This window comes from Corvus kubaryi, unplaced genomic scaffold (assembly GCF_017639235.1).
Source record: "Corvus kubaryi isolate FWS band 111438036 unplaced genomic scaffold, C.kubaryi_AGA036_p1.0 124, whole genome shotgun sequence".
NCBI classification, from domain to species: domain Eukaryota; kingdom Metazoa; phylum Chordata; class Aves; order Passeriformes; family Corvidae; genus Corvus; species Corvus kubaryi.
This window is the reverse complement of record NW_024580659.1, coordinates 730,107-750,815: the sequence shown is the minus strand read 5'-3', so window position 1 is coordinate 750,815 and position 20,709 is coordinate 730,107. Positions and strand designations below refer to the sequence as shown.

General features: G+C 41.2%; 1 protein-coding gene across 3 annotated transcripts in view; it reads right to left on the bottom strand.

Moving 5' to 3' along the window:
* The window catches only part of DCAF1 (DDB1 and CUL4 associated factor 1), a 49,286-nt gene that overhangs the window by 7,268 nt on the left and 21,309 nt on the right, over positions 1–20,709 (bottom strand). For 2 of the 3 annotated variants that reach the window (XM_042018587.1, XM_042018598.1), the window contains exons 13-22: positions 19,651–19,775; positions 17,342–18,602; positions 16,246–16,444; positions 15,489–15,571; positions 14,616–14,700; positions 12,977–13,210; positions 12,335–12,428; positions 11,771–11,875; positions 11,001–11,074; positions 9,976–10,080 (exon numbers count right to left, since the gene is read on the bottom strand). In XM_042018587.1, coding sequence (XP_041874521.1) covers positions 9,976–10,080; positions 11,001–11,074; positions 11,771–11,875; positions 12,335–12,428; positions 12,977–13,210; positions 14,616–14,700; positions 15,489–15,571; positions 16,246–16,444; positions 17,342–18,602; positions 19,651–19,775 — 2,365 coding nt within the window. Of the gene's footprint in view, positions 1–4,364; positions 6,115–9,975; positions 10,081–11,000; positions 11,075–11,770; positions 11,876–12,334; positions 12,429–12,976; positions 13,211–14,615; positions 14,701–15,488; positions 15,572–16,245; positions 16,445–17,341; positions 18,603–19,650; positions 19,776–20,709 lie in introns of all 3 variants that reach the window. The other variant, XR_006014505.1, reaches the window with a different exon arrangement.

The window sequence follows — 20,709 nt, the reverse complement described above, 5'->3', positions numbered from 1 at the left end:
AGGCCCAGCGCAGCATTCCCGGCTGGAGCAGACGGCTTCACACAGAGCCTGGGAACAGCTCTCCAAACAAAGCACCCGGAGCTTCTGCTCCCAAACCCAACCCCTGGGACACACAGCTAAGGAAGGGGTGAGGGAGTGCCAGCTGCAGTCTAACACCACCACATGTAAGTGATATCCAGGCTGTTCATGAGGCCCCAGGATAAATCCTCATGAGACACCACAACTGTCTCATGTAAGGGATGCCTACGTAGGTAGAAAATGGCACCTTCCCCAGGGACTCAAACAAGCACACTGAGTAAGAGTGGGGGGAAAAAAATCCTTGTGCCATGTCACAAGGGAAGACAAGACAGCTATTCCAAACCATATCCAAGTTTGTGTAGGAAAAACCCGGGAAACCAAGCCCCTGCCTACTCATCAATGGCTCACTTTGGGCAGTGACAAAGGTGCTGCTGGAAGAAAGAACCAGCATGCATATCCATGCAAAACAAGGAGGCACCTGTGCTCATCTTCCTCATTGGAGTAAACTCATCCATAGAACCCATGGACCAGCACACACCATAGGACTTAATATCAAGGAATTGTTTCAGCTATGACAAACTCCTTTAGATGCCTAAAGATATTCTTCTAACTGGAATGTTCTCTGTAAAAGCTTGGATCAGAACTTGAACTGTTCATAGAGTATTCATATTCCTCCTCTGCTTCCTTAGAGAATATTCTCTTCCCTCTCCAAGAGAAGTCACTTCACAGCTACCAGTTCCCTCTGCAGAAGGCACAAGGGTAGGACTACAGAATCCCAAACTGACCACCTCATAACCTTCTCTCTGTAAAAGGTTCTACCTCCCTATCATCACTCTGACTCCTGGTCTGGTATTTGTGTGTGCCCTGTGCTACAGCAAGGTGCACGATGATTGCAATGCAGCCACACTGAACCCCCATATTCTCATGGAATTCATGGAAAATTACAAACAACCTCAATCTGAGGCTGTGAAGGAGGGCAGGGGGTGGGAAATCTATTGCCTGCTCCTTTTTAAATAGAGCAGGTAGTTCTCAGAGGGCCATGGTGGAGTCCAGCTCTTGAACTAAGGATGTCACACTGCTCTCCACTTTAGTTACACTGTGATTCAGGTATATTAATTAGTTGTAGATACCTAAACTTTCGATTAATTTAAGGGAGTTCTACCTTGATAGATGCCAAGAGCAGAACAGTTTTGAGTACTCACTGACCCTTAGTGAGACTCAAATCTGTAATTAGATATTACAGAGATACATATTAATTTTATTAATTAATGAGTATGAATACTAAGGGGTTTCTGTGTTATGCTCCCAATACTGCACCAGTGTCACCCCTCTTCATCCCCAGCACACACAATGTCACTACGTAACAGCTGACATTGAGGTATTGACATGTCTGGATGGCCAAGTCTTTCTGCTCATCAAAAACACAGGGTCATGATTACAGTAAAGGAATTTTCATCTAGGAAACATCCACTCTGTTTCACACACAAAATGGTTTCCTGGTCTCACTCTCTGCAAAAATACTGACAGAGTATTTCAGTCTAGTTAAAGCAAAAAGGCTGCAAAAATAAGGCAATGAACAAAGGTGACAATTTCAAGCAAACAAACAAAACCCAGTTAAAATTATAAGGGGACAGCAAAGAGGGAGGCTCCAACTTTCATGTGGAACAGCTATCTACAGGATAGGATGTCCACACAAGGACAGGCCCCAGTATAACTTGCAAATTGTTTGACTCTAGCTAATTTGATTCAACTAATAAAGGCTAGTTTAGGCTGAAAAAGACCATCTATACAAAGGATTGTATTAGTTTAACTCAAGAAGTCTTAAGCATGTAAGTCAGTAACATATGGAATCATCAGTTACATATTTTAGAGGAACTATCTGTTCTTCTAACATCAGACTCCAAAATGGGACATTTTATTTAAATGTGCATTATTTCTCAACACTCACTAACTCACCCAAATTCACTAATTCACTTACACAGGAACATATAAACAGCATCAATACACAGTCCATGGCCCTGGAAATGCTTTAAGGATGTTTAAGAGGGCAAAAGTGATTCCCATCAGCTTTCTAACACACCTGCATACAGGAAGATTTACAGAGATGTAATAGTACAAGAAAACCTGAACATAAACTTACAGAATATGAAAAGTTGATTACACAGTAAAGGATTATCTAGAGATCATCTCAAAGCAAATTACTGGTAACTTAACTCCACTACCAGTTTGCTTCCAGAAAGCAGAGTAGATTCGGTTCAATTAATTTATCATTTATTACCCCCAAAGGAAAAAACTAAACAACATCCCCTAAAGGAATGGCAGATACTGGGGTTGCTGCACTGGAACAAAAAAAACCTGCTTGACCTAATTCTTCATTTGCCAGTTTTTACAGCCCTTTCAGAGCTTAATACATACCCTTTGCACTTGTTCAAGCATTATGTGTTTTCTGCCACATTGTTCTTTCATGCTTGTTGGCACACACTACATAAGCTTTCATCATCATCATAGAATTTCTTACCATTCCCCTTTACCAATCATCTTGCACATACAAAATTGACAAATTTGTCTTTTGTGGGTAGCACAGTTTATTGATATTTAACATACTCACTGGTGTTCATCTCTCAAAAATCATTCAAAGGCTCAGGAAAACCCCAGTATTTCACTTATTCAAACTGATGCAAAATACATGTTAGCTAAGCAGAACTTTAACTTTTTGATTTTAACATATCTCTGTAATGTATTCTAACATTAAATTAGTGTATGTACAAAGTGCTTCCAGGAAGTATGACTTACAGCACTGCAGATCTGCAGTATATAAAAATAGACCAGCCTGCTTTTAAGTACTCTCAAGACATTTTTATAGAGCTTTCTTACATTTCTTGATTCCAAAATTTTTCATAACCACGTGACCAGAATTTGAGACTTCTCCACTGCAGATTACGCAATCTCTCAAATCTACACTAGGCTGGCATTTAGTTGCCAAAGGAAGACCCCACAGGTCTTTTCCAATTGTTGATATTTGGGTTGGAAATTCTGATTCAGTTTTGACATCTACAGGTCACTGCTTTTTTGCTTGACATGGTTTCAGCTATTACAAAAAGCTTTATCTGTTTGTCTCACACCTCACTGACTTTTCCTTCCTCTACTAGGAGCTGATTCACAGTGCAAAACCAGGCAGCACATCAACAGTTCAGCCCAGCTTCTTGGGACTGCTCCATGAACTCCTTTCCCAGGCCCTGCTCACCTCCCATCAGCACCTCCAAGGCAGCACACCTCTCACCTCCAGCTGCTTTCCAGCAACACTTCCTCCCTCTGAAAACACAATCTCTGTTGCACCTCTCAGTCTGAATCATGCTAGATGGCATTACTCTAACTATTCTCATTTTCATCTATCTTTTCTCTATCTGCAGAACAATTAATCCCATGTTAGAAAAGCTTTTCCCACTATTTCAAATGTTTCAGCTCCTATTTAATTCACTTCTGGCTACTTTTACCTAAGTCAAATTATCTGCTGGTAACATCTGCTTCTAGCAGTTATTTATTTCATCTAGGCTTGTTTTCTTTTTAAAGAAATTCATGTTTCCCATAGTCTCATTATTTTGGTTAATTTATTTGCTTTTGCAAGAAACAGCCTACCAGTTTATTTCACCCTCCTTCCCCAAGTTTCTCTTACAGTGAATTTGTCTGGTCTCTTCCAGATTATCAGTATTATTTTAATTACTCCCTATTTCCAGCTTGGGAAGGGGCTTTGCTTTCACAAAAAAGGACATATGATCATTGTTCTAATACAAGTGTACTGAAGAACGTTTTACCCAGAGGAGTAAGTCTCTCCTTGTTCCAGTAATTTATCTTTCTCCACAGACAGTCCCCTTGTCACATCTTCTGACAATGGTACTCCTTGCTGTTTACCATGCTGGTATTTTCTGGGCCTTTGCTATGCAGTTCCCAAGAGTGACAATGTCTGGTTTTCAGTCACTTAAGAGTTTCTATCCAATTCCTCCCCACCCCCCCCCCAACCACTTCTTAACACTCCTGGACAATGGGTAGTGGAAAAAGCTTAAATACAGCCAACAGACTCCCTGGTCAAGCATGTAAGGAATTGCACATCCTAGATTACCTACTGTCCATCCTTCCCCTCAGCTGGCAAACCCACTTCCTGTTATGTACCATTAAATTAATTCTAAGTATTCATCTCCTTCACACTACAGGGCTGCACCTACTTTTATCTTCTTGGCTACTTCAGGGTTAGAATTTCTACCTCTTCGTCGTCATTAGTCACAGAGCTAAAAATGTAGAAGCCTGGGAAGCTGCAGAAGTTACTATATGTAACAAGCAAGGAATCTTACCATAGGCTTCTATGCAGGTGTAGGTATGTGCAGATTTAAAACAGGAAACAGCACACAGCGTACAGAATGTCACAGAGGCAAAACATGGAGTGAAGAAATAAAAAGCAGTTAATCTCTTAGTCTGTGTAAGTAGGTTTAGCTTGTCTAACAATGACTACTTACCTGTGATGAATGACAAACCACCCGTGATACAGACAAACAAAAGCTTTAAGGGAATGGGCCTCACATGGATCAGGAGGTTCAGGTGGGGCTCTTTTGAGCAAATTCTGGTTTTGCCTATGAAATGTTTCCATTTCAACCTAACTGTATGCACCTGATGATAATCAGCCTAGCTCCAGTCGCTGTCCTCTGAGGCATGTGCCAGCCACCATTTCACAGCTGGTACCTTCCTTAATGCTTGGGATAAAGGGGTTTTAAGGTGACTGTTATTATAATTCCCTGTGCTGCAGGGCTCAGAGGTAAAGTAAGGAGTACAGAATTAGGTACAATTTCTCAATATGCTTCTCTTCCTTTCTCTTACTGATCTCACACTCTCACTTAAAAAAACAAATTCATTCCTTTAATTCCATGACAAAGAAAAATACTGCATAAAGGAATTTCAAGGTTTGGCAGGTAAATGAACTCCCTCTCCATGGACAAGAATTTGTTCCTTTATTTTCTCAAGCCTCTGACTGGCATTTCTCATCACAGCTCAGGCAGCTTTTATTTTCTTGGATCCCAACTACTGTGGCAATTCTAGAAAGAAGTGTTAGGCAAGAGGAAGGACATCTTTGATTTATGTCACTGAACAGGCAGAATATGTTTTTATCTCTGCTGAAGCTGTTTTACTCCATAATACTAAGTCTGCCCTTCTGGAAACTCCAAATACTTATCTCTTTCCAAGAATTTCCTCTGTTTGCACTGTCTGAAAGCTACTGAAAATAGATTCTGAAACAGTAGAATAGGCTAAAGCAGTCACAGTTATTTGCTACTATCTAAAAATGTGGTAAGAAGTACAGGCACTGTTCTTTTAAATATCTGTTTTGGAGGATGCCTGTTCAAAAGATGTGTCTGTTATATAAAAGGGTCTCTGATAGAAACCACTCATTACTCAGCCTCCCCAGCAGCAACTAAGCTCAAAGATTCCTACAAAGGTGTGCAATAAACACATATTATCACTTGACACATTTGTCTGAAAATACCCATTCACAGCTATTATTCTGTAAACCATTTTATCCTTGAGTAAGATTTGAATCTTCAAATATTACAGGAACAACTCCCAAAACAAACCCTTCCTTAAGGGTCCCTGATGACATAAATCATTCTAGTCAGCTTATAGTGGCAAAGCACCACCATGATCTGATGATTCCCAAGTATTTGTGCCAATATGGATTAAGGTTTGTGGGGTCTTTCCCCAGCAAGTAAGTATTTGCATGAAAAAACAAACCAACTATATCAAACAACAGCAATAAAGTACAGTGGAATTACTGTTGGAATTACTGTTGCAGGCAGACAGGGGGACAATCCTAAAATAAAAGTAGAAACTGGGATCACAAAGACCCCATAGAAAGCTGAGGAAAACATTCTCCACCCTGGCTAAACCATACGTTAGAATAGTGGTTGTCTTTCAAGTCTTTAATGCCTTATCAACAAAGTTTATTTCCCATCACCTAGAATTTTCTAAACCAATGCAAAAAGACAAATTACACACCTACCATCAACCATTTCGATAGCCCAGAAGCACTGCAGGATAATTAACAGTTCTTCAGGTCTGGCAAAAGAAGTAGAACACACTTTATAGGACAGGGACAGCTAGGTGAAGCAATGTGCTGCTGAAGCCATAAATCTCTGAACATGACAATAACTGAGGACACTGCTTGAGCCTCACAGATGCAACATCACCCACACGTACCACAGAGAGAAAAACAGCCCTCAAACAACTAATATGGAAAGAAAAGCTAAAACAGGGAAGTAAAAATGCACAGACTGAAAATCCTAAAACCCACTCAGAAGATCACCTCATCCAGACTTCAGTTTCCCAGTTTTGAGTCTACTCTGTGTTCCCTTGGTTTCAGCTTTTCTGAGCACATAATATTTCTGAAGTCTCCTTTTCTAGCCCGTAGCAGCTGCCATGTGCCATTTCCTTTGAAATTCCTCATCTGCCTCACTACAGAAGACAGTAGATTAACAAGTGAAACAGGGGATACTAATCAGCCAAGAAAGAGAAATAAGTAAGAATAAAGCAAGCCAACAACCAAAAGATGGTCCAAGATCTGCACCAGTAGCTCAGACACCCAACTTATTTTTTGCTAAATCTAACTGAAGGAGTGTATCAGAACAGTGGCAAACACAGGAGGAAAAACAGGAAGATCTTGCAGCCAGACCGAAAAGTAGAAAACCCTTACATATTTCCCTTTAAGCTGAACAGTGTTTTGCAAATCTTGTAAGACTGCTGGTTATTGATGGACACATTTGGATACTCACCCAGTGGTGAAATAATTCACAAAACTCATGAAAGTTCAAGGCAAGAACACTGCTATTTTTGGAGTAAAACACCCAACAAAAAGAGCTTGCAAACAGACTCTTGCTAAGCATGTTACATCTTCAGTTTCCCTCAGTACATAGTAAGTACAGACCATCAACATTCATTAGCATTTGTTCTGCTTAACAAGGCTTGACAACTCTGGATTAGTGGCCATACCTAGGGAAAGGCAGCCTCCCAGGAATCTCACTGGAAAGGCTGGTACAGCAGCAGGGAAGAACCCAGCCTCACTGGTGATGTCCTCGAGCATTTCAAACAAACCCACAAACATTCACTGCAGAAATCCTATGCTCAAGCCACTGAGTCAGCCCATCATTTAATTTGAGGGCAATTTATGTAGCAGATCAGTTGATCTTGCAAGGTTTGGATTGAGATAGGAGGAATAATATAGTTGTTTTGTTTCTTAAATTACAGAAGGAACTGAAAGATAGCTATAGGCCAAACATCCCTACTAGGTTCATTTTAAAGACTGTCAGTCTTTGCTTTTTGAAAAAGCTGCCACGGAGCCTTCAGCTGACATTTGTCAGAACTGACATCATGAGGTGTCAAAATTCAAGGTTAAAAAAAAAAGTCAGGCAGATATTTTTCTCCACAGTTCTTGTCTCTTAACACAACTTTAAAAGCAATTTTATTGTGCATCACATTACTTCTGAGCAAGGCTTGCCCATCAGCCACCCTTCTGTTTGAGTACTCATTACTTTCTGTACAGGCAAAAAAATGTGCCCATGGGCCCTTGTAGGTCAGATACAAAAATCCACATATGCATCAAGTCAAGGTGTGAGAGGCAGGGGTCAAAGAGATTCCTTTCTGCCTTAAAAACCTTGATGAAAAAGATGCCAAATTCATGTTAATTCATATGAATCATGAAGATCAGAAAGCACCCTCTCTTTCAGCTAGAAAAGGTTTTAGAGTATCTGTGAGAAGTTCCAACAAGTTTGAAATGTTGTACCCAATTTTTCAAAAGCTAAATCACAGAAACTAACAAGGCAAATACTAAACAGCTACACATGTGTGAGGATATGCATACAAACAAAAATCCTTCCATCAAGGAACCTCTTCTTGGTCTCAACAGACAAGTGTACCAGAGGGATTCTGTCTTTATTCAGGAAAACCTCTATTCATTCTAGCTCAATGTTGGATGTCTCTAGAGACAAAAGCTGTCTTTTGCAAACCTAAGACAAAAACAAACCTGAAGAAAAAGCATAGAACAGCTGTAGGGACAGAAAGCAAGGGGGTTATTTATGTTTGGCTAGATATATGTACATTGAATTGAATTTGGGTTCATAAGTGTTGCTTCTATTAAAACCAAATCTCTCTTACTAAAGAAATTTGATTGTAACCATCCCTAGAAGTTGTTGTTTAGGAAACAGGTACAGACCCCAGCAATGGAGACCATAAAAAGCAGCAGTTATGCAATACCAACTAGTCACTCTGAGCTTGCAAATCAATCCAGGAGCAGCTTTGTTTGAACACTCCATCAGCTTCACAGAAATGCTTTTAGCACACTTAGATTCTGCCTGGGGCCACCTCTATTTGTAAGACAGGAAGTGTCCCCAGTCACATCTGATGGATGGCAGATCCCTTATCTCTACTGAGTACCTGGTGTTACAGCCTGGAACCATTGACTGCCTTGCACAAACACAGATCTCCCTTAAGTCAACACTTACCAGTGATTTTGCAAAGCAGTGCCCTGACAGCTGCTAGTTAATCATTGTACAATGCAAAACTCATTTCTGCTACAAACTATTTTTGGAGATTCTATAAAGAAAATATGAAATAGTTTACTAAAATATACTGAAAGTGAACAAAACCAGTGGAAGTGGAGACAGAAATAGTAAATATTGCCCAAGGCAAGCACTGTATGGTTGGGATGTAGAAAGGAAGGAAGGAGCAATAATCTCTCCTCCCCCTTTCCATTGCTTCCCAAGAAATTCTATTCTTTTAATCCATCCAATATAGGGATAAAAACAGTGACCAATGATTTCAAAAGAATACCAAGACTTCAGCTGCAACCTTGTAGCACACTCAGTGGCCAGGACAGCACACTTCCCACCCAAAGGAGTACTACTGTTTTACCTTCAGAATTACAGGGAAAGGGTAATAACAACAACTCATTGCAAAGAAAATTACTCTTTCCTGAGATCTGCTCTCCAGTCTTCTGAACTAGAAAGTACAAGTTTTAACCTAGCAACAGGAAGATTCAGAGATAGAAAGGGTAGCACAAATCCAGCTCTCTCCATACAGTCTGGGAAAAAAACTCCACCAAAGTATTACCTTCTAGCATTCTTTGGAAAAAGGTGAAGTCAGCTTTTCTCACAGGAAATACAAATGTATGATTTACTAGAATGCAGACACCAAAGAGCAAAGAATAATGCGTTTAAAATCTTTAGAAAATTGAAGCATAAGGTCTTTGCCTGTCCAAAAAAAACCCCAAAACACCTGACACCCACAAAGTTACAAACTGATTCTGTGGAATTTTAATTCTCACTTTACTGTAGTAAGCATTCTGTGCTACTGTGTATTCTACCAGCTGCACCCTGAGGGGCACTTACTGCAGCTCTGAGCCCTTTTGTCAAGTTGCCAAACAGCTGAGAAGGAAAACCAACACATCCCAGTGCAAACCTACAGCCCTCTTTAAAATTCTTTAAACCTTTTGCTGTGTGGAAGTACTGTGCAGTTTCACTGAATTAGTCACAAGCTGTGCCTCTTTCAGAAGTTGGTGATAAATTATGTCCAAATATGAGACTTGGAATTGAAAAGAGGAAAGCCTCAAGCACTACTGTCTATACTGGGGGTTGAAATACTTTAAAAAAAAAAAAAAGCCGAACAAAAAGCAAAGCTTCTGATCAAGACTGAATACTTAAGGAAATTAATAAATAAACTATAAATGACTGTGTTAGTTTACAGCACACAAAGTTACTGTTCACACTGGTTCTGCACACACGGTCTTAGTTTACACTGACAGTAAAGTGATCTATTTCACATTAGGTGAGGCCAAATGAGGCCTCTGTACTTTCTGGGTAATAAATGAACACATGTAGAGGGCTAACAGCTACTCTTGAACAGCCAGGTTAATGCTATGCTTCTCACCTGATCTTCTTCTTCATCCTCCTCATCTTCTGCCAGCCGCTGCCGGCCCACTTCATAGAGCCTGCACACCGTGTCCATGTTCATGGCATCCATGCTGCCTTGGTTCTGCAGGGGAGATGCCCACACAGAAGTTAGCCCCAGGAATTGAGCTCAGCTGTCATATTCAATGCTACATCTGATCTCAATCACAGAAACATTTGCAAAATCCTTCCCTCCCATTTACCAGCAGCAGTACAATTAGCACTAAAAATGAGTCTCTTTGGTTTCAAGACCTGCCATGTTCCCTGAAGTAACATTTCCAGTGACTCCTATAAAAGAAAATTTTCTTGGTCTCACAACCCTTGTCATCTGCAACTTCAGTAGTTAAACATGAAGTTAGCCCTGCTACAAATTCTTGACTTGCTTTTGTGGTCTGTAGGGATCAGTGGTTCAGAGAGTATAAAGCTGACAGGATTAGTCACTACATGTGCATAATCAGGCTTCAAGAAATTGGGTTCTGACAACATATTATTGAGCAAACAACTGCATCCCTAACAAACTAGAAGTTTTGCTCAGTAATTTTTGCTTCAAATCCTTAGCTTCTGGGATTTTGCTAGGAACACAAGTGTAAAAGGAGCAATATGAGTGATTCACAGTAAAGCTCTGCAGGAAGCCCCCGCAAGATTGCATTTCCCAGTTATTTGGTACAGGGCACATTTTAATTTGCAGTAATAGGAAATCATTGCTATAAATAAGAAAAAAACACATTTCTCTTATGCTCATGAGAAGGAAAACCTCTGTACATATTAAAGTGGGGAGAGTTTGAAGAAGAGAAGCAAATGTGTCTGGAAATTTAAGGAATGAGAGGCAGCAAAACAAGACTGCAGGGGGTGCAGAATAAAAAGCTAACAGCATCTTTAGCACCATCAAAACACCACCACTACTTAGGACATGAATTTAACAGCAGGAACTCCAAAAAAGAAACAACAAAAGCAGTGCATTCAAACCACAGCTACAGAGACCAGAGTTTATTTTAGCTGCTTTACCTCAATGACAGCCAGATAGCAGTCCTTGCTGTCTGTGCACAAGTCAAAGATATTCCTCTTTACATCTATGGTAGCTGGAAAACATCACAGAACAAACTCAGTGGTTAACTGCAGGTTACTTAATGCTCACTGAAAAAGAAGTGTCTAAAAGCAAATAATACCATCTTGGGACAAGAAAAAAAACAGCTGAAACAGAAGTGAAATGAATGTAGGTAATTCAACCTGTAATAAAGAATAGAAACATTGGAGATCATTGTAAAAAACAGCCATGTAAGCTCTTAACCTGCTCCGCATGGTGCCTCCTCCCTTGTTAATACATTTATTGGTTTCCCTAAGCACAGTACACAACAGATCATCCTTCAGAATAGGTGGCAACAAAAAGGGACTGAGCTGTGACCTATGCCTCCCTTCAACAGCAAAAGCCACATTTGTTTACGTCCACAGCAGCAATTAGCTTAGCTCCATGAGCTAAAAAAAGAGCCCCATGTGAAATGAGAGCAATGCCATCCTGGCCAAGTGACCTACTGTCTCAGATTATGCCTTACTTGAGAAGAAGAAAGGAAATAAAGCCAGAACAGTAGCAAGTAAGGCAGTCACACACTGAATGGGATATGATACTTGAAATTATGTCAGAGTTAAACCCAACTCCTATGCTTCGATATAGCAGTTTGTTTTCTCACACATGCAAAGAGAAGTGAATGTTACTAAACAAACTTTCAATAGACCTTCAAACCTCCAGACAAAGCTACTGGCTGCTCTCTTACTCTTACCTATAGGTTTATAATCAGTTGCATTAAATGTCCTGAAAGAAGAGCCAAAGGGACTTCTCATTCTCTCCTCCAGAAGGTCATCCTCATCATCTGCCTGCAACATAGCTGAAACAACAAAAGATTATTCCACAAATCTGCCTTCCATTAGTCACTACCATTAATCGGCTTCAGATCAAATTAGACTCTGATATGAATTTTCTTTATATTTAATAGCTTGGCAAGACCCATTTAATATCTACTCTTCCAGAGATGCCTTTATTGATACTACAGATCATCAAAACTTAATACAGAGGACAAAATTATTTTCTCAAGCATCACTGGATCTGCCATTATACAACAGGTTGCTTTTTAATCTCACAAATTAGTTGTGATATTGCTGATGTTACAGAAAACTGTCTTTGTCAGCAATACACGTAGCATGAACATCCTGAAAAAAATCCAGTTCACACATGCCACTAAGGCCTGGAGTTACACAGTCTCTGAAGCTTCCCATTTCACTGAACAAGCATCTACTTATCTCACAAGAGGTGACCCACGAGAGGGATGTAAGGGGAGAAGTCCTACCTCCATACATCACTGTGCCAGTATAGTTGAAGACCACACGACACTGATCCAGAGCAGGTACTGTGTGTAACAAATGGAAAGTTCGGAGGTCCCACTGAAAAAAACACAGGCTAAGGAGCAACAAACAATTAAAAGTTTCTATTTCCTTTTCAGTGAAGTGGCAAAGAACTGACTGCCTGCATTCAAGAAACCTCATTGCCACTCTCTTGCAAATATGGTGGAAACAGGGTTGGATTCTACCACTACAATTCCATTTCATGTGTTCAAAATGAAAAAGCTCCTACTCAAAATGGCATTCCCAGTCATGAGAGGTTACTGCAGTACACCTTCAAGGCTGATCTTGTTAGGACATGGGAAGAGAGCTGAGAGCTCAGCCATGGAGCGTGTATCAGAAAAGAAAGTCTCTCTTGCTCTCTCTCTGTATTAAGTGTTTTCTCTAGGCTACATCAGAGGCAGAATATCTAGATTTAAATTAGCTACCTAACAGTCCCTACTCTTCCTTGATTCACAGATAGAAACTCCTGCTACCACATGTAACATGTAACACAGCAGACCATTCATACAACTCTGCAAACAGCTACTTTTTCATCCATACCAATTCTTGAGCTCCCAGCACCAGTTACCACAGTGGCCAAAGGATACAATTTCAGTGTTGACTATGACCTCCAGCCCATTGGGATGGAAAACACCACTGATAGTCATGTTGAATTTGTCAAACTTGTGGATGGCTTGTGCTGATCTGACATCCCAGAGGACACCATCATTTAGGACAAGGTCATCAGTGGGGTTAAAAGTGGCACAGTTCTTCTTGTAGTTGTTGGCAAGATCTGGGTTAAACAGAGTCAATAGCTTGTTGCCAGTCTGAATATCATAGATCTTTCAGATTAAAAAGAAAAAGAAAGATTAGTCACAATTTGTAATATACCGGTGCCTAAAATCACCCCCTGTTCCCCTTTCTAGATTGCTTACAGAATCACCCCACTCCCCATTTCACTTTTCCATTTCATGTGACAGCATTCCATAAATAACCCTTCCTAGCAGTCCTTTAATAGTTTTTTCACAGCTGGAACCAAGCCTCACAATAAGTTTTGGCCAGTGCTTGGCTTACTGCAGGTTCACTGACATAATTCACTACAATCAGGATGAGTTCCAAATAAAATAACCCCACTATGAGGAATGGACTGGAAAGCTGCAATCACAAGGTACCACTTAGCCAGAAACTATTTCAGAAATGGAACTGCTTTCAGAGCAGATGGTATTTACAAACATTAAAACTCCAAAGCACACAAGTGAGGGGAATAAAGCCAGAAACTATAGAAAAGGAGTTAAAATTCCTGGCATTTACACAGAAAGGCAACTTTGAGCTTTGGCACATGAAACTTTGGGAATATAAAAAGGGCTTCAAACTATCACAAAGGGTTTACGATCATCTCCTCAGATAAATCTGATCTGTAACATCCTTCAGAGTCTAGCTCTTGTTCAAACTTACAGAGGAAAATATTCTCAAGAACTGGAAAACAAATCTGTTTACCAGATAAACACAAGACACAAACTGATCTGACTTTCGGCTAGATCCAAGTTAAAAACTGGGCAGGAATGGAGAGTTTACTTAAACAAATCAGAGTTACATGTGAAATTATAAATAATTTGAATAATTTGTATTACATGAAAATTCTTTATGCAAATTCTCTTTCAAGAGAGACATGGCCTATTACAAATGCAAATTAGCCCTGCAAAGCAGCAGAAGCTCTCTTGAGCCTTGTCTGTCCAATTTGCAGGTATTCATGCAAAGCACTACAACAGTACTCTCTGAAGATACAGTGCTAAAGTTAAATTACCCAAAAGTAAGCTGCAAATGCAGGGGGGAGGGCAAAAGAAGGACACTTGTAATAGGTCATTTCCCACAGCTGTTGACTGAGCTACTGTTTACAGTGGAACTTTCTTATTATTACTATTACTGAAAAGTAAGACTAAGAAAGCAAGTTCAAAAGAAAAAAAACACCCTGCATGATCTCCCTCAAATGAATAAAACAAAGCAGAAGCTACAATTGCTCAGGATACTTGCCCAGAGGCAACACACCCACACTTGTGCTACAGCTGGTTGAGATAGTCAAATTTATACCCTCAGGAACAGGGAGAGGTTATTTGACACTCTCAAAGCTTTCCCCTGAAGCTCATTAGTTACACAGAGCATCAAAGTACTCACATCAGTTAATAAACATCCTATGGAGAATTATATTCCTGCCAGAGCTTCACAGCCAGGAGCTTTCCTGGTACTTACATGTGCAATGTCTCCCTTTGTGCCAATGACCCTGTCCTGAGAGTGCTTGCTGAACTCCACATAGTGGTCATCAGGGAAGGAATGCCTGCAGATACAGACAGAAAAAAAGTCAAGGAATTGCAGATTCTATGTGACCCAAACAACACCAACAACTCCAGCACAGGTCTCAACAACAGAAAAGATGTAGAAAACGCTTTCCTTTGCCACTGACCATAACATACTGCAGTAGCAAATTCAGACCTGCCTCCAACAGGGCCTGCCATAAACATGACACTCTTTGGAGAAGTCAGCAATTGATGGCACCATGAACAATTCAAACACGTGCAGCCTGAGGAAGTTAAACCTTTCCTCTGAAAAAAGGCCTCTAGCTGACCCCATGCAGATCACACCAAAACAGTTGTTTACAACTGAAGTAGACAACAACAAACCTTTTAAAAATGAGGAGTTTTTCACCAATTTTTTTTATGGGAAGGAACAATTGTAAGTACTGAAATAGGTTTTAAAGAGTTTGCAGTCCAGGTCTAACAATTTCATCCTGCAAACCACCATGCTAGTTGAATTCTGAACTGGCTACATAAAGATTGCCAAGACAATTTACAAACATGAGAATAAAAACACAAACATGTTTCTTTGCCTTCAGGGGTAACAGTGACTTTACTGATCTATCTTGCACTAAACAGGACTTTAAGTAGAATTTAGAATTTGCTCTGTACCAAATAAAATAGGGAATATACCAACATAAGAAAGGGAGCACGTTTTATTTTTCACAAGAGACATTGTGAGATCTGTGCTATTCTGTTTTACAGTTTACTCCTGTATCAAATGGTTCTTCCAGCTGCAGCACACCCCACAGCTGAATCAGAGTGTACCTACTTCATATCAAAGACAGACTTCATTCCCCACAATGCAGACAGAGGTTGGCTCCACGTAGCAGATGTCAGTAATAAAGATCCATCCTGGATTTCCAGATTGGAGTGGAGGAAGGGAAAAGAATACCAGGGAAAACAGAGGTTAATATTTTACCTGTACACTTTTAACTTACAAGATCAATTTAGAAACTAAAGAGCACACATTTGTGCCTAATACTACTCCTATAGGGATAAAATCCAGGTATCTAATACTCTGTACAACAAAGAGCCCTTGGTAGACAAGCTTTGTTCCCATTGTTATTCCTAATCTATGATGTTAACAGCAGATAAAATCAGGATCATTCATGGCTGAATTCTGATGTCCTGTGAATGGAGTCCATTTTGCTTGTAAATCTTTTCTTTCTTCCTAGAATCATCCCCTGAAAAGTTTCTTTTTCCAGCAAAGGGAAGATACAGGAACTCTGATATCTGATCCCACACATAAATAAATGTGTAATAGCCAGTTTAAGCATTCTTCTACTTCCAGATATATATATATTGATTTCTTAAAAAGACACATAGCCACTGTGTATCTTCTATATTATCTTGGAAGAAAAAACCCCTAAATGTAGAACTCACAAGAGTGAGAGTATGCAACTATTACAAGTACTTCAATGGCAGGCACTGCAGGCCAGCCAGTAGGGACATTTTAGATATACATATCCAGATGGGCCCAAAACATACCAGGGCCTAAAAATCAGAACATGTCTGTGATTCTTTACCCTGGATGGCTCAAGGTGCGTGATGGCAGAGTTATGGCAGTTGTAACTGGCCTCCTCCTGTCCACTGAACACGTTGTAGAGTTTCAACTGCCCCGTGCAAGTACCCAGCATTAAGAATCGTTCTCTTGCAGAAAATGCGCAACAGGTAAAGCCACTCTCATCTTCATTTGCTTCCCTGAACACAGAAATTGGACGGAACCTAGAGAAAGCAAAAATACATGGGTAACCCAAAAGAGAGAAGCAAAACTGAAATGCTGTGTGATGATATTAAATCCAGCCCTTAAATATTACATAGGTACAAGTTATAGCTTTCGTCTAGAGCAAGGTAAGTGTCAATCTGAAGACTCGTGCTCGAGTATTACAACAGTGTTTGCAATCTTTAGGGTCTGTTTTCCACTATGTGGTACTTCTGTTAAAGCACATCATTAAGCTGAAGCACTTGGACTCCATCTTCAAAGTTGGATTGATGGAAAACCTGTAATGTCAACACCTGGGTAAGTACAGAGAGCTAGCAAAAAAATTCCTAACAGCTCTGAAACACTTAGCACAGGATGTCACATCAGCCAAACAACCTCCTGACATCACAGCTTCCCATGGTGACACTGCTTTCACTGTGAAGACGCTTTCATGAACGTGTCATCTTTATTTTCATAAACTTTACATCACCTTCCAGTTTAACCTCAGGAAAGGCCATATAAAGAGGCAACTGGTGGTGCTGATGATTCAGTTGGAAGAACAAAATACAGTTTTCACTGTCCTGCATCTGTCAGCCAACCATCCTCAAGGCTATACTACACTCTCATGTAAAATTGGTGCTACATACTCACCTTCCAAAGGAGAACAAAGAGCTACCAGCTTCATTAGTCAGCGTTGCTACTGAAAATAAAGTGTGCTTTGGGTACTAAGGGTCAGCACTAAGGACAAGACAAACAGAACTACTAAAAAAGCCTTTCAAGGATCTCTCACTGTCACTGTGAATGAAAACTCTCTTGTCTCCAAGGATACTTCACTGTGGGACTGCACTGCCTGAATCCAGGTAATGCTTTTTGGCACAGGGTACATCCTGAGAGGGATCACAACATTGTTTCTTCCTTACCTGCTAAATATAAGGTGTCTATCAAAGCAGCCACCATCCACCCCTCCGTACTTCGGAAAGGCTGCCCTGCGGGTCAGCCGTGAGGTAAAGTTAGTGGGCGCCTGGCGCCTCTGTTTTGGCTCAGGACACTGGTGGGGAGTAAAGAGAGAGAAAGGGGGACAGGTGGCAACAGGGTTCTTGCAGCGGGCGTGCTGCTCCCTAAGGTACTCTGTGATTATACTGTCCAGCGTGGGTGGGGAAGGAAGGTGTCTGTCCAGCTGCTTTTTGATAGCTGGGCTCTGGCTGTAGGCGCCATGGTCCGATTTTTGTCGCAACACTCTGATTTTCCTGCCGTTGCAGGGAGACGGCCTCTCCCTGACAAAGCTAATCCTGCCAATCAGAGGAGAGTTGCTGGCATAAGAAGGGCCTGGAAGGGCAGGTGGACCTTGGGATGCAGACGGCCTTGCCTGAGCATGGACAGAGGTGGCAGTGGAACCTACAGCAGTGTGGCTACTCAAACGGGCTGAGATGCCGTTAGCTATGCGAGGAGTGCGAGGCAGAGTCACCGGAGAGGCAGCGGCCGCAACAGGGGTGAAGGCAGAGGAGTGAGATGCTGCAGTCATGGGCAGGTCAGCCTCTTTTGTAAGGACAGACGCAGTTTCCCCAAGGCCCTTAGAGATGAGATGGTTCCGGATCAGCAGCAGCAACTCCTTCTCAGGAAATGTGATCCTCGACTGGGCCACCACATCCGCCTTCTGCAGCCGAGCCAGCGAGACGTCCGTGCCGATGAGCAGGGGCTTCCCTGAGACGCGCTCGATGAGCTCGGCAGCGTATTTGCAGAACTTCACGTGCTCGCTGCGCTTGTCCTGCAGCACCGGCTCCTTCATCAGCTGCTGGATCTGACAGCTGCTGAACAGGGGCAGCTTGCTGATAATCTGCCGGACGGTGCTACTGCGCGACAGCCCCACCAGGGCTTTGCAAGCCAGTGCCCGGATCTGATCTGCATCAGTGATCGGCATCTTCACAGACAGCAACGACAGCAGCACCTTGATGCCATTGTTGGACTGCACCACATTCCACATCTTGGCTAACGTGTGCTCACTGCTCTTGGGGGCCTGAGGAAGCTTTCGACGAGGAGTTCCAGAGATGAATTTCCCGATGCTGGAGATCCGGTTATCTGGGCCACACACACAATTGATGATGATCTGAAGGGCTGATTTCTGAATCTCAGCATCATGGATGAAAAACTCACCCTCAGCAACTCCAAGGATGATACTAATACCTAGTGAGGGAAATAAATAGTTTCTTCAATACTCCAAAATGTATCTTACACAAGTTGATCAGACAAGTAGGGGAGTTGTCCAACAAATCTGAAGAAAATTTCCCTTAATTCTGGAAGTTCCTGAAGTTCTGCTAACTAATCTAAGACATATTCTTCTACCTCCCTAGCAAAATGTTTTCCTGCACTGCTGTTCCTCCACTTCATCATCAGTAGGTAGTGTCATACAATCTCTCAGATCAAGCACACCCCAGGAGTAAAAAAATCTAAGGTATCCAGACCAGAGCAAGATGCACAGATATGCTCTGATTCTTACTGCAGAGAGCAACTCTCCTATACAAGACACCAAGTCATTGAAAACAAAGTAATCATATAACAACTTCCAAAAGGAATCAAGCAAAAAAGAAATTTTAGGGTTACTTTTTTTCCCCCACAGAATTCCTGTTAGCTTCTGCTTCAGAAGATCAAAACCCTCACAGAATTGGTATTTGCCTACAGAGTCTTTGTGCAAAAGAAATTGTCTTTTGCCTATATCTAGTACCCTGCCTGCCCTTTATTTTCATTTTCTTAAAAAGAAAAGTGAGGCTCCAGTTAAAGCAGAAGCCTTGGATCTGATCCAGGCACATCTCACTCATTTACATGCTGAACCTGGAGGCAACCAGTTGCAGCATAACTCACACAGCAATAATTGTTCCTCTCCCATACTCTCGAATGCCATATCCTCAGGAGACCTAAATTTCTGGGAAACTGAGGAAACCTAATAATCCCATTATAAAAGTAGATTTGCCTCTACCTGTATTTAATGAGCTCTTGAAAACAAGTGCAAGAGAAAGACCTGCCTCTAAACATGTAACCCAACCTAATTATGCTAATCATGACACCATTTTAACCACAGTGCACTCTCCCATTTATTTGCATCCTTGACAGTAACTCTGAGTACATGAATTATTTTAACCCTTGTCTCACTGTAGGCGAGGAATAGCCAGCCAAAACCCATGTAGCAGAAGACACCTGATAAATGTGTAAGTCATCAGGACTGTATTCAGCTTACCCACAGTGGAAACAGTAGATCCAGCTTCATCTAACACATCCACAGGTTCTGCCAGTTGCAACTGGATTTTAGGAACTACAGTCAGGATGGCCAGTACATCCAAAGCATACCGTACTGTGTCATTCCTGGAAGACAGCAACAGAAGAACTTCTTAGAATTGCATGTACAGAGTTGTTTCAATAACATGAAATAGCATTCAATTTACTCTACTCCAACAAATTGAAGTAAATCAGTCACACCTGCTGCATGGGGCCTTTTGATTTTAGAATGAAATGGGCTGGTCTCCACAGAAGGCAGTGCTCACATGCACACCACTGCCTGCAGTCTGCCAACATTTATCCCACAGGCTCCTAAAAGCACTGTAATTTTGTATTTATAAAAATAAGAATGTTAAGACTTACTATCGAAAGCATTCTAAATTAAGCTTCTAAATCTAATCTAAATCTACATCTAGAAACACTGCTGTCTCAAATACTCTGTCACCAGTTAACTAGGAAGTTCTTCTGAAGTCAAGGGAAACTATTTAGCAGCAAACCAGACAACTCTGATAGTCAAAAGATACTAATTTAGGCTCCAATTTAAGAGAGAGACAGGTGTGTGGAAGGTGAAAAGGGATGTTCAACAGGAGGTGAGAGAGCAGAACAATGCAAAGAAGAGGAGATCTGTCACCTGTGTGGAAAGGTAGGAGTTAACCCAGGTAGCAATTAGGAAACAGCTGCAGAAGGAAAGAAACAAGAGAACACAAACTACCCAGGAGAGTGCAACCTGAGAGGGAGGGAGGCAGGGAACTGCAAAACAGATTTCAAAGGCTTTCAAGTTAAGTTAAGCAAGGAGCTCCTGTAGGCAGCAGAAATAAGGAGGAGGGAGCCCTGGTCCACCTCATTCCAGCATTAAGATAGGTCTTGATTTCACCCTCTCCATGGAACATTTTCTAGCCTCTCTCTTAACAAAAAAGTAAACAAATTTTGAGACAGATAGAAAGAGGCACAGACCTGTGATGAAGCTTTTCTGAGAAATCAGTGTCATAGTAATCAAAGGCCTGAGGCATTCTGGCTCCTC